Source organism: Cervus elaphus, chromosome 5 (genome assembly GCF_910594005.1).
Source record: "Cervus elaphus chromosome 5, mCerEla1.1, whole genome shotgun sequence".
Lineage (NCBI taxonomy): Eukaryota > Metazoa > Chordata > Mammalia > Artiodactyla > Cervidae > Cervus > Cervus elaphus.
Window position 1 is genome coordinate 123655483 of NC_057819.1, and position 15046 is coordinate 123670528.

At 44.6% G+C, this 15046-nt stretch overlaps 1 protein-coding gene across 2 annotated transcripts in view; it reads right to left on the reverse strand.

The window, feature by feature from the left end:
* Window positions 1-15046, reverse strand: part of RPTOR (regulatory associated protein of MTOR complex 1) — a 315748-nt gene that overhangs the window by 184181 nt on the left and 116521 nt on the right. For both annotated transcript variants that reach the window (XM_043905267.1, XM_043905266.1), the window contains exon 4: window positions 3133-3291. In XM_043905267.1, coding sequence (XP_043761202.1) covers window positions 3133-3291 — 159 coding nt within the window. The remainder of the gene's footprint in view (window positions 1-3132; window positions 3292-15046) is intronic.

Below are 15046 nucleotides of genomic sequence, written 5' to 3' on the forward strand. Positions count from 1 at the left end.
ACTTATGAAACACAAAGAATGAGGGACGTTCTAGAGGATAACTGGTCTGGACTCCAAAAAGTCAATGTCCACTGTTCAGAAAATGGAAACACAAGTCACAGAATGAGAGGGACTCTTTTAAAAATGAATATCTGATAAAGGACTTGTACCCAAATATAAAAGGAACTCTTAAAACTAAGTGAGAAAACCAGTAGCCCTATGAGTTGATAAAAGTGGGCAAAAGATATGGAAACCCCACCTAAGAAAATATACAGATGGCAGCCAAGCATATGAAAAGATGCTCAACATCGTATGTCATTAAGCAATTGCAAATTAAAGGGAGATACCACGATGTACCTAATTAGAATGGCTAAAATCCAAAACACTGGCAACAACAAATGTCAAGGAGGATGTGGAGCAATAGGAACTACCATTTATTGCTGGTGGGAATACAAATGACGCAGCCGCTTTGGAACAGGGTTTGCCAATTTCTTAGAATGCTAAACATAACAGCTAGTCTAGCAGAGGCTCTCTTAGGTATTTACCCAAATGAGAAGACATCTTACGTCTATACAAAAATCCACACAAAAGTTTAGAACAGCATTATTTACAATTCCCCAAAACTGGAAGCAACCAGGATGTCCTTCACTAGTGGTACATCCAAATAGTGCAATCTTTTTCAGTGGTAAAAAGAAAATGAGCTCTCTAGCCATGAAAAGACATGAAGGAAATTTGAATGTATACTCCTAATTGAAAAAAGCCAGTTTTAAAACACTGCATTCTATATGGTTCTAACTATATGATATGCTGGAAAAGGTAAAACTATAGAGACAATATGATACAAACAACATATTTAACCCCTATATAAAACATATAATTGATCAAGACACACTAGGTTATCCCACAGAGGAAAGGTATATTTAATACTAGAAAATCATATATCTTTCAATGCATTTCAAGTTTAAAGGAGAAAAATCATACCATCATCTAACACATATATACAAAATGGCTTGGGGGGAAAAGCAACATCTATTGATGACTTGAAAAAATAAACTAGGAATAGAAAGACATCTTTTTAAAAATACTTTTATAACGCTGTGTTCATTTCTACCATACAACATGGTGCTTTAGTCGCTAAGTCGTGTCCGACTCTTGCGACCCCACAGACTGTAGGCCACGAGGCTCCTCGGTCCACGGGATTCTCCAGGCAAGAATACTGGAGTGAGTTGCCATATCCTTCTCCAGGGGATCAAACCCAGGTCTCCTGTATTACAGGCAGATAATTTACCAACTGAGTTATGAGGGAATTGGTCACAATTATACATGTAACCCCTCCCTCTTGGGCCTCCCTCCCTTCCCCCATTCCCACCTCTCTAGGTCATCACAGATTGCCAGACTGGGCACCCTGTGTGATACAGCAACTTCTCACCAACTATCCACTTTACACATGGCTATGTATATATGTTGATGCTACTTTCTCCATTCGTCCCACTCACTCCCTCCCCCACTGTGTCCACAAGTCCATTCTTTACATCTGTATCTCCACTGAGATGGGCACCTTTTAATCCGATAAGGGCTTTTCTTATTTCTTATTCTTTTTACAAATATCTATAGTGAATATCATACACTGATATAGAGGATGCACTCCTTTCAAAATGAGGAATGAGACAAGGACATGCAGCCACCACTCTACTCTCTGGGAGGTGCTGGTAGCACAGAAAGATACAAACAATAAACAGCTAGACTGGAAGGAAAGTAAACTGCTGTGATTTGCAAACCACATGGTAGTCTGTTAAGAAATTTTTAAATATGTACAAATCATTAGGATCAATGAGAGAACAGCAAATTAGAAAGAAAGAAAGTGAAGTCGCTCAGTCATGTCCGACTCTGCGACCTCATGGACCATAGCCCACCAGTCTCCTCTGTCCATGGAATTTTCCAGGCAAGAATACTGGAGTGGGTTGCCATTTCCTTCTTCAGAGGATCTTCCTGACTCGGGGATAGAACCCGGGTCTCCTGCATTGCAGGCAGATGCTTTACCGTCTGAGCCACCAGGGGTAGGCTAATTAGCAAATTAGCAGACATAAAATAAATGTACAAAAAATCAACTGCCTTGCCACATACCCTGATAAAAACTCACAAAACATAATGTTTAAAAATCTGTAACCACGTCAAAAAAATATAAAGTATCTAGGAATAAATCTAAAAAATGATAAAACCCTTATGAAATTATAAGATACCATTGATACACACTATGAAAGAGCAGAGTTTGGAAAACTCAACAATATAAAGATGTTGAGTTCCACGCCCCCACACCATTTAATCTACTGATTTGTAAAAAGATTGGGTATTTTCACGGAAGATCAACAGACCAAAAAGAATAAAGCAGGGAAACTCACCTTCCCAAGTATCAGGAATCACTGAAAACCTAACTGATTAAAACAGCTAACTGGCATAAAGAGAGACCCACGGAACAGAACAGAGAGCTCGGAAACACACCTACTCACTAAGGAAACCTGACTGAGTCCAAAGCTGGCATTAAATGGTAATGGTATCCACTTGAAAAAGAAAAACGATTTGAAACCCTACTTAAAAGTATGTGCAAAAATTAGTTCCAGGTAGATTAAAGACCCAAATTAATGGACAAAAATACACTTCTGAAAGAACACATGGAATATTTCGGTGACTGTGGCATAAGGAAAGTCGTCTTCAAGAAGATACAAAATGCCCACATCCTAAGGAAAGACTGAATAGGAGCCACTTCAAAATAAAGAAAGCCCGTCCACTTTCATCGCAAGAGAACAGAAGCAAATAGACAAACCCAGAAACCAAGCCATAAACTCAGGGACATTTGCAACTGACAAAAATGGTAAAGGGTTTCTGTCTAGAATACAAAGAATTCCTTCAAATAAGTAAGAAAAAGACACACAACCTAAGTGAAAAACAGGAAACACCACTGCAAGAGGGGGAGCCTATGTGGCCAACCCAGAAACCGGAAGGCACTTGCATTTGGTTTTGTGGAAATGAATTAACTTTTGATGGCTCCACAGAAGCTACAGGTGAACAGGATCTGCAGCCAACCACCAAAACTTACAGATTCTTGTAAAAAGATAAACGAATTGGGTTCACAGGAATCTTTTATGGTGCACCCACCTTGTTGAAGACCCAGATCTCGCCATTCACGGTGGGCCTGGGCACCCCATGGCCGTTGTAGTGGAAGAGGACCCGCTCCTCCTTGGCATTTCGGCGTAAAGATGTGCAAAGCTTCTTCACTTCATCCACAGTCGGATCAAGGCTCTGTTTGTACCGTGCCTGTTGCAGGAGACAAAAATTAAGAAACTTATCATGGATTCATGGGAATATGTAAAACTAAAACTCCATCCTTTACTCCGAGTTTGCACTGAATGGACACTGCACAAATGACCTCATGTCTCTCCATCTCCAGCTGGGATGATGCCTACTTCACAGAGAGATTGTGAACATTCATTTACTGCACAAATATTTATTGCGAAGATCCCATGAGATAAATAAGTAATGCCTGCCACACAGTAACATGAGTAAAAGGTAGCACCACTGTGATATCAAAAATATTTCTTAGAAGCATTAAATCTCTTTGGAACACTGGAATGTGGAAGAGACAACTTACTTAAACACAGAAAGCTGTAATATATACAGCGGCAGGGGAGAATAGTTTCAAAAAGACAAGGTAAGAACGCAGAATGCCCCTCTTGCTTAGTCATATTCGCCCAGCTTGGCCACCTGCCACTACTCCTGCCTGGACCCTTGCTGATGAACCTAAAGAATACACAGAAATCAGTAGCCATATACACATACATATACACACAATCGATAGATGGTTAAAGGACACAACTGTAAGGAACTCCCACTTTTAAAGCAACAAAGAAGATTAAACTTAACAAGAAATGCACAAAAATCTGAGAAGGAAATTTTATAAAACTCTCCTGGAAAACAGAAGGAAGCATGAACAAACTGAAGATACTCCCAGCCTGGGGAAGATACACCCACATTCTTTTTTTTTTTTTTTTTTAATTTTTTTAAATTTTTTTATTAGTTGGAGGCTAATTACTTCACAACATTTCAGTGGGTTTTGTCATACATTGATATGAATCAGCCATAGATTTACACTTATTCCCCATCCCGATCCCCCCTCCCACCTCCCTCTTCACCCGACTCCTCTGGGTCTTCCCAGTGCACCAGGCCCGAGCACTTGTCTCATGCATCCCACCTGGGCTGGTGATCTCTTTCACCATAGATAGTATACATGCTGTTCTTTTGAAACATCCCACCCTCACATTCTCCCACAGAGTTCAAAAGTCTGTTCTGTATTTCTGTGTCTCTTTTTCTGTTTTGCATATAGGGTTATCATTACCATCTTTCTAAATTCCATATATATGTGTTAGTATGCTGTAATGTTCTTTATCTTTCTGGCTTACTTCACTCTGTATAATGGGCTCCAGTTTCATCCATCTCATTAGGACTGATTCAAATGAATTCTTTTTGACAGCTGAGTAATATTCCATGTACACCCACATTCTTAAGACATCAGTTCTCCCCAGGTTAAGAGTCCACATGTTCCCAACAAATAAAACAACAAACTATTTCACGGAGCTGCTACTGAAGTTTGCATGGAAAATAAACATGCCAGAACACTCAGGAAAACACTGAAAGGAGAGGTATGAGGGGTCCTGCTCACTGACATTTCAACCTCCTCTGGGCCTCTATAAGGAATCAAGTGAGGATCGGGGCCCAGAGAGACCAGCCCACCAGGGAGCTACTACAGAGTCCAGAATTTGGTCCAAACATGTTTCCTCATGCAGTCACAATGTTACGAACACTGATTTTATTTCATTAGAAACTGTGCTGACACCAAGAGAACCTGAGTCTGCCCCCTCCGCACAGCTATCCAGCTAGGATATGTGAAGTCCTGGCTCCACTGAAAGACCATTCAGTGTCCCCCGAGGTTAGTCCTAAACAAGAGTGTTGTTCTCCCCTACCACACACAAGGTCACGGGGTTGACATTACTCGGAGACATCAGTAAAGTTGGGGATTCGTTATTTCTGACCTTGGCTCCATCAAGGTCTTCTCCTGTGGGATGCAAAAAATGATTCAGTCTCATTTTCTTACCTATCACCCAGAAAGGACACATTAATGGACCAGCATGAAAGGCACTACAGATATTAATAATATGCCTCCTGGGGCTTTATGGGAATTAATTAATATTTTTAAGGGCTTTGAAATGAGAAGCACTAAATTAAATGTCACCACACCATGTTAAGGTTTTGTTTCAAAACGAGAATGCCCGGGATAATGGCTCCGCGGCTGGAGGGAGTGCCGAGGCACAGGAAGCATCTCACCATTTGGGAGATTTGTGGCAACTGTAGCTGGGCGTATTAAATGACAATGCAAGTCTCTGAAATACTGCCTGTTGTGCTGGGCACTGCTACTGTAAGTCCAAATCTCGAGACAGAACAAAATACAACAGTGGAAATTTTTGGGGATGTGAAAAAGGAAGAGAACAGAAGATAGAACAACAGGAGGAAGGAGGAAAGGAAAACTGGCCCTGGGCTTAGTGAAGGGGATGGGGCTCCAGACTTCACTTCCTTCCAGGACTGTCTCCAGCTAACTCTAAATGCTAACAAAGCCTAAGCAGACTCTGCCTTCCCTGCGGAGGCGGACCCTCCTCCTGCAGATTCCAGAGGCATGCAGCGTGGGGGCGGTGGGGGGGGGGGGGGGGAGGAGTGACTCTGCTTCAAGACGCTCAGTGGGCAGTGGAGGCCCTTCTCCATCTGGTGCAGCCACACATGGCGCTGCTGTTGTGCCTGCAGGAGAATAACAGCAGTGCCCAGGGAGGAGCAGGGGCTCTGCTGGGTGGTCTCACAACAGAATCTCACAAGGAAGAAACCTGTGCTACAGGAGCGGCACTGCCTGTGCTCCTCTGGGGTTTCTAGTAAAGATTACTGTGCATTACTTGACTGGGAATGTGATTATGAATAATGTTATTTCCATCCTTCTACGGCAATGAGCAATACCTCAAGTTCAGAACCAAGAAACAGAAATGCCTGATTTTCTCAGAACAGTCTAGGAGGAATAAGCATACTGTTGGATTTTGGGCTGCTTCTGCCTTTGTTCCAGGGTCTTGCTAAGATTTCACCCTCTCCCTCTCCTTCCCAAATAGGAAGCAAAGGCTTCCAGGAAGCTGCTGGGCAGGGGGAAGGTCAGGTCTGCTCAAAGGACACCTGTCTCGGGTGGTGCCCCATGTAAGAAAACTCCAAGCCCTTGGCAGTTCAGGAGCTGTACAGCACCACCCCTCACAAAACGCTTACCGTGCTACAGCCCTCTGCGTCCTCACCATCACTACCGAGGCCAAACCACTGCGATCACCACCACCACCATCATTATCAGCACCTCCAGGACCAACACCATCGTCACATCCCATCACCATCATCATCACCACGTCCCTCTCCTCTTCCCTCAGACTGCTCTGACTGTTGTCTCTTACCTCTTCCCGGGTCCATCCTCCTCCATCAACCCTCTAATGTGGCTGTGACTCAGCTTCCCTTCTTTTTTCACACTACATGCTCCTCCTGGGCAGCATCTCTGAACAAATCCATGGCCGAATTCCTTGTCGTGCTCCACATGTGCCCACCCTCTGGGCTCCCAGCCACAGTCACCGGCATCAGTCTATACCGAGTCACCCAAACCACACCCCTTGGGCCTGTCCTTTTTGATGCTCTCCTTCTCACCTCCCCTTCATCCAGTGAACCAAATGTGTGGCTGTACCACCTCTGCCTTCAGCAGGGGTCAAACAGCCCCCAACTCTCCCCAGGACTCCCCAGACCATCCTCTCCAAGTCTTTCCATTCAGTCACAGCCTTCCCACTTAAACACACAGCAACCAGGTCACTTGCCCCTGAAAATCAAATCCTCAGTGGGGGTGTCTGCTGCCCCCAAGACAGCCACCATGCCTGACCATGGCACGGACACCTTGGCCGCCCCACCCCACGGCCCTCCGCTCAGCCACTGTATCCTTCCCAGGGGTCCTGAGCAAGCTGTGCCCTTTCACACAGACCTCAAAGCTACTCTGTTGGTAGGAAGAACACAAGGCGAGGTGTTGTGCAGCACAAGACCACTGTCCAGTCCACTCGCATGTTTTATTTTTTGTTTAAATGTTTTCACTATTTCATAGTAAGATGCTATCCTGTACAATTTTTTCCAGTGTTATCATTATAAGACTGTTTCCTCAGCCCCCAATCTCTTAATCGAAAAACAAACAAACAAAAACCAACAACTGTTTACCTTTTAAATTGAAATGGAATACTTGAGTCCTTGAAGTACAAACAGGAGGCAGGAGCCTCCAATAAACTGGTGTTCAGTCTATAAATCGCCTCCCTGCCCCCCACCCAGAATCCACTCAGCCCTAATGGAACTCACAGACATTGCGCTGGCTCTGAGCATCACACCTATGGAAACAGGTGCAGTTTTCATCTAAAATGTAACCACAGCCTTCCCAAACTCGTCACCAAAAGGTGGATCTTGAACAAATCAAAACCATCTCATGAGAAAAGAAGGCAGCCCAGAGCCCTTCGGCAGAGCGGGAGCAAGGCCCCCAGCCCAGCCTGGTGCCTGGCCTGCAGGCCTTGCCTTGGCTTTCATGCTTATGCACCTGTGCAGCCTGAGTCTGGTCACTCAGTACAGGTAGAACCGAGTTTAGCTGCTTTTCAGAAATAAAAGAGAAGTCTAGAAACACAGAAGTCTTTGATCACTTTCCAATTGGTTCCCACCTTTTCATATTATCCTGGAATTTTATGTCACATACAGAGATAGAATGCATGAGCCATCACACTGACCCGTTAGGAGGACCCTGGCTCTGAAAGTGGCTGACAGACTAGGGCCGTTCTACCTGCCCAGGTCATCACTAAAATAAGAGGCTCACGACATGTGGTCTGCAGAAAGATCTGATCTGACTTAGATTTATGTCTACCTCAACAATCCAGGGCCCCTTTTTACCATTCATTAAGTAGTAATTTATTTTCTGTCTTCTAAGAATCCCTCTTCTTGACTCATAGTCCTCAAGGCTCCAGCACAGACTGTTCTAGCAATCTGCTCCACCCACTTCATAGTGCTGGCTGAGCAGCAGACACAAATATTTTCAGGTATCCCACCACCCACGCCCTGCCAAGATCTGCCAAGGGCAGTGATGTCTCAAAGGAGGCTTTGACTGCGTTAAGACAAGTGACTGAACCACCTCACCATAGCCCGCCCTAAAATCAAGTTCCAGTCCATTTCCAGGCCTGACAGCAAAGCCGCCGGCTGTCAATGATACACTGAGCCTCCAGGGAGAGAGAGAGGCTGCAAGCAAGCCAAGTTTCAGTGAGGTCCCTTGGAAAGTTTTGGAGTTCTCCTGGTCACCTCCTGTCCACGCCCTCTGTATCCATGACAGCTCTATGGTGGCCTCTTCCCTAGGGTCTCTGTGCTGCCTCCACCCCTCCCCACTCAATACTGGAGATGAGTCACACAGGAATCAGGTGTGCCCAGTGGCGAGTCCCTCCCCTCTGCAAGAGCTGGGGTCCCTGATACGGAGGGCTTGGGTTCATCCCCAGATCAGTGATTTACCAGCCATTCAACCTAGGAAAGCTCACAAACCCAACCCAACCTCACTTTCCTCCTCTGTAAAACTAAAACACTACTGCCCCTGACTACTCCCCAGGCTGCGGGGACTACATGAGAAAGTACAAACAGTAAGCTGGAGGACACGGGTGGAGATTGGCACTGGCACTGTACTTCTGACGTGCCAGCCTCCTGACCTTCACACCCACTGTGCAAAGTAGGCGTCGTCACCACACCTGTCTTACAGATAGGGAGCTGGGGCACAGAGAGGTGTGGCAACGGCCACGAGGTCACACAGCTGGCACCGGCCAGGGCCCATTTTGAAGTCAGAAGCATGAGGACATCCACGGAGACCCCGAGACCAATGGTGAGCTTTCTTGTGTTGCTGCAAACTGGGGACAAGCAGGGAGTAGAAAGACGGGCCGTCCCTGGCCATCCTCACTTGCTGGCATCCTGTCATGCTTCAATATGGCCCCTGGGCTCTGACACCCCACTAACAGGAAGGCCTTCCTCTCAAGAAGGGCTCATACTCTGAGCACCTGCCTTGAATGAGCAGCAAAGATGAGAACTGCTTGGGAGACTGAGAATAGCTTAAGTCACTCACGGCTACTGATTTTTCCAAATAATTCCACATCAGCACTGACTCCCTCCTTACACTAATGCCGGACTACCTCCAAGCAACATCAATAACTGCTAGTGACCTGGAACACTCAAAATTTACAAATCTGCCTGGTGGGCACAGAAGGAGAAAACTCAGAATGTAATAATCTGTATGCAGCAAGTGGAGGGGGCGGGAGACGGGAGACTGAACCTCAGTCCCTAGGGCCAGAGCATTCACTGGACACAGGAATGTGGGCATTCCAAACCTGCAGTTGTGCTCTGAGCCACTGCCACAGCTGCAGAGAACTTCTGGAAACAGCTCATATATGTTATCTTTAGCAGTAACAAAATGAACAAAGGGAACAAATAAACACCTAGCAGAGTGAGGAGGAAATAGGTATCGTTAAATGGTTGCCAAACCAGGCCAGGATAGCGGTCTGCTGGGGCGTGCCCACCACCTTGAGCCAAGCTGGAATTCATTCAGAGAAACAGCCACCAAGTTGACTCATGAGAAGGTGTCCCTGCTTTTACCTCCTACCACCAGAGTCCACTCTGAGTCAAGCACCAGAGAGGGCTGTCCCACGGTCCAGGAGCCAAAAGGAGGGTTGAACTCTCAGAGTCTGTATCTCCAGCTAGTCTATGGCCATAAATTCAAACTTTCATCTGCCATAAGAAGCATTCTTGCTAACCCCATTCATTTACTTTTCAAAGAAATTTCTCATTTCTTATTAGATTTCTTATAATGTTCAAGATCATGTCTGTAGGGGCTAGTCTGATTTCTCCATGGAGGCTCAGAAATCTGGGAGTGACAGGATGGGATGAGCTGCTGGCTCCAAGGCAGCTCCAGAGGACCCCAGTGACCTCAGGGGCCCAGACTCCACACTCAACATTGAAGGAGTCTGCCTTCCGGGTTCGTGCTCATCTGCTCCACAGAATGTTTTCTAGAATACTAGTTTGGATAATTTTATCACCCCATGGCAAAATGCCCTGGCTTCTCTCCGCTCACTCACCGGTACAATCTGACTTCTGCCCTGAGTGGGAGGAGAGCGGCTGTGCCTGTAGCACCCAGGCCTCGGTACTAGAGCTCTCAGGGCTGGGGAAGCCCTGCTGGCAGGCACGCGTGGGTGAGAAATGCTGAACACTAGCACTGAAGGGTCACTATACAAGGTCAGAGTAACTCCTGGTGTTTTCAACATGAATCTTCCCAATAAGAACAGTTTTACATGAAATCTGTAAAATCACTGCTTCTCTTTCCTTTATGTATTATTCAATAACAATTTTTCCTTCCTTCCTTAATTTGCAAAAGAGGCAGGAGAGAATGAGAAGAGCTGGTTTAGTATTCAAAGTCCAGAAATAGCAACCATAGCTTTGAGATGGGGTCTGAGTGCACTTGTGAAATAAAGGGCTCGTGTGGTCTCTGCAGACATGCTTAGATTCTCCCCTCAGTGGATGTGAGAAACACTCTTGTCATCAGGGAGCAGTTCTGTCCCCCAGGGCACATTTGGTCTGGAAGTAGGCTTGGTTGGTACAATGGGGGTCGGGGGGTGGGAGTTCTATTGGCATCTGATGGGTAAATGCCAGGGAAGCTGCTAAATATCCTACACCTATGTTCACAGCATGTGGGGACATTACTGCCACAAAGATAAATTATCTGGCCCAAAATGTCAACAGCGCTGGATTTGAGAAAGCCTGCTTTAGAGGGAAAATATGAAGCTTTGATTTTAATGAGGACACACTGATTCTAATCTAATAAAGAGAAAAAAAAAAAGCATGGTGAATAAAAATGTATTTAATATACTACCACTTATCTAAGAGGGCAACAAATGTGTGTAAATATACATATATTTATATATGTATATACTGTTCAACATATACTGTTCAGCAATATGTGAACTGTGAACACCCAGATGTTCAAGCTGGTTTTGGAAAAGGCAGAGGAACCAGAGATCAAATTGTCAACTTCCGCTGGATCATCAGAAAAGCAAGAGAGTTCCAGAAAGACATCTATTTCTGCTTTATTGACTATGTCAAAGCCTCTGACTGCATGGATCACAATAAACTCTGGAAAATTCTGAAAGAGATGGGAATACCAGACCACCTGACCTGCCTCTTGAGAAACCTGTATGAAGGTCAGGAAGCAACAGTTAGAACTAGACATGGAACAACAGACTGGTTCCAGATAGGAAAAGGAGTACATCAAGGCTGTATATTGTCACCCTGCTTATTTCACTTATATGCAGAATACATCATGAGAAATGCTGGGCTGGAGGAAGCACAAGCTGGAATCAAGACTGCCAGGAAAAATATCAATAACCTCAGATATGCAGATGACACCACCCTTATGGCAGAAAGTGAGGAAGAACTGAAGAGCCTCTTGATGAAAGTGAAAGAGGAGAGTGAAAAAGTTGGCTTAAAGCTCAACATTCAGAAAACTAAGATCATGGCATCTGGTCCCATCACTTCATGGGAAATAGATGGGGAGACAGTGGAAACAGTGTCAGACTTTATTTTTCTGGGCTCCAAAATCACTGCAGATGGTGATTGCAGCCATGAAATTAAAAGACGCTTACTCCTTGGAAGGAAAGTGATGACCAACCTAGATAGCATATTAAAAAGCAGAGACATTACTTTGTCAACAAAGGTCCGTCTAGTCAAGGCTATGGTTTTTCCAGTAGTCATGTATGGATGTGAGAGTTGGATTATAAAGAAAGCTAAGCGCAGAAGAATTGATACTTTTGAACTGTGGTGTTGGAGAAGACTCTTGAGAGTCCCTGGATTGCAAGATCTAACCAGTCCATCATCCTAAAGGAGATCAGTCCTGGGTGTTCAATGGAAGGACTGATGGTGAAGCTGAAGCTCCAATACTTTGGCCACCTGATGCAAAGAGCTGACTCATTTGAAAAGACCCTGATGCTGGGAAAGATTGAGGGCAGGAGGAGAAGGGGATGACAGAGGATGAGATGGTTGGATGGCATCACCGACTTGATGGACATGGGTTTGGGTAGACTCCGGGAGTTGGTGATGAACAGGGAGGCCTGGTGTGCTGCGGCTCATGGGGTCGCAAAGAGTCGGATACGACTGAGTGACTGAACTGAACTGAACTGATAGTGTTCAAACATTTAAACAATTACCTACAGAAGAAAGGGGGACATAGGGCAGCAAGGATGGGAATAGATGCCGGACTTGAATCCACCTGTCACAGCAGAGAGCACAGGTTTGATTCCAGGTCTGGGAAGATTCACATGCCATGGAGAAACTAAGCCCATGCACCAAAACAGCTGAGCCTGTGTGCCTAGAGCCCGTGCTCTGCAACAAGAGACACCACAATGAGAAGCCCACTTCCCACAATCAGAGAGCCGCCCCCGATTGCTGCTGCAACCACAGAAAGCCTGAGCAAAGCATGAACACCCAGTGTAGCCAAAAATGAATAAATAAATACATTAAAAAAATTTTTAAGCAGTTCCTTAAAAATTCTAAGTAAAATGAGACAAATGAACCTAACTGTGTATTCAGTTGGCTACATAACCAGGCAGACAGGGACTCTTCAGTGTCTGTATCTACACCTTGATATCAGAAAGAACTGAACACACTTCATGTACAGTTGGCAGTAACGGTATCAAAATGCTGGTTTTGTTTCTGGAAAGGGCTGAGTGTAGGGTGGGATGAAAAGAATGAGTACTTAGGTGGTGTCCACGAAGAACGTCAATGCTCAGGGTGGGAGAAACAGATACAGCTTTAAGACCCAAGGGATTAACTAAACCTTGCAGTCCTGAAGCTCAATCAGCAAGAGCTCATAACACATTCTATCTTTAAAACAGAGAGAAAGAGCACATGGGAGAGACAGGGCATGAGCAGTGAGCACCTTTAGGCTCAGATTAAGCTCTCTAAATACCAATTCCTATTAAAGGAAACCAGTGCTCCCTGGAGACTTGGCTGAATTCAGGCCTGGAGCAGAGGATGTACAGAATGAGTACAGAACATCCTGCCTTGTCATACAAGATAGAAAAGAAGTGATCAAAGACTACCAGACCTGTATCAAAGAGAACCAGGAGCCAATTTAAAGAGGCTTTAAGTGGCCAAAGAGAAAACATGAGCATCAATGATTAACAAATGCAACAAACTTTTATTGCACATGAAAGATAATGGAACACACACCCCGTACTGGTTACCTCTGGGAGAAATGCATTCATTATTTTGCAGTGGGGTTAAAAAGAAAAAAAAAAGTATTCATATTGGCTTTCCTATAATGAACTATATCTCAAGATACCCAAATAATCGATGAGAGGAAGCTTCTCTTCCTAGCAATATACGAGTTAACAGACAAAGAGGAATAATAGAATTAGAGCACCACCTTTTTACAACCTCCAGTGGTGGGTCCAGGTAATGATTGCCAGTGGCTGCTAACTTCACAGAGAGAAGACAAACCATTCATCACACATATCCTAAAGGAAGTACACACCATCACCTATGGAATGTTGTATCCCCAAAGCCCCATCCAACTGGAGGAATCTGGTCAAGCCTGGGGGGTGAGGGAAGGGTTGGCAGAAATCAGATTTCAAGGAATTCTATAGGGCACATGACCTGATTTATTGAATCAATATTTGCGGGAAGAAACAGAGATGGATGATTGGAACAGGATAGGAGAAGTGGCTTTTTAGATAAATTCTATGGATTAATAGGGTAGATCAACCAGTTATAATGTATCCACCTTACTTATGTTCTGATTCAAATAAGCAAACTGTGTGTGCGTGCATGTAGTTTTTTAAAGTCATAATTACCTTCAAAATACACTGAAATATTTACAGATGAAATTATATGATGTCTGGGATTTGCTTCAAAAGAAGCCAAGGGAGTGGGTGGGAGAGGGGAGTGGGTGGTGGCATAGATGAAAGAGGACTAGAACAAGTTGATAACTACTGAAGAGAGATGATGGGGAGATGTGAAATTTTCCATGATAAAAAGCTTTAAAATTAACAAATGAATAAGACACAGAAACAGACAAACAAGCAAACAGCATTTCAAAATGTTGCCATAATTAAAATGGAACTCCCCTAGAATTGTTTTTATGCATAACTTAATGTCAAAATTGGCTATTTTTGATTAAAATTTGCTTACATGAAGCATTTTGGACAGACATCTAAAGAAGGTGTTCAGACAGGTGAAAAACTTATGAGTGTGTTTTTACCAATAATCTGAAAGATTAACATATCTGGGAAAAAAGTTTCATAAACATAACACAGATATTGCTATGTCTCAGACACCCCTCTCATGTTTCATACACAATAAGAAGGTATAATAATGGTTCAGCTTACTCAGAACTAGTGTTGATTTTTCACCGTGGGTCACACTTCCCAGCTGACCAACAAATGCTGTCTTGCGCAGCCAGTGCCTCTAACGGGGTTGACAAAGCACTCAGGTCACATCATCTCCTCTGTCTGTATTACAAAAGCACTCATGGTCCTGCACTGGAGGCTAGACTCTGGGAGCGGGCCTGAACCCCACTGTGCTCACTAGAGGCCAGCAAGCCAGGGGAGCACAGGACTGTGGGGGCACAGGGCCCGCCGTCCCTGCCAGGCAGTCTGTGGGTTCTGCGAGTAAACAAGTGAGCAACCATCATGCAAGCTGAGGCGCGTGGCAGTGTCTCTAGAAGCAATGTTGCCGTGGAGTTCATGCTGTTGGGAGTGAGAGGAGTATCAACCGGCCTGGGGAGGTATCCTACTTGCTTTAAGGGTGAGCTAAGGAACACAAAATGTGAGATAGTCAAATAAATGTTTATAAATACTCAGAGTAACACCTTTAGGCAGTCATGTCCAGAATCGGAAATGCCACTTGCTAATAC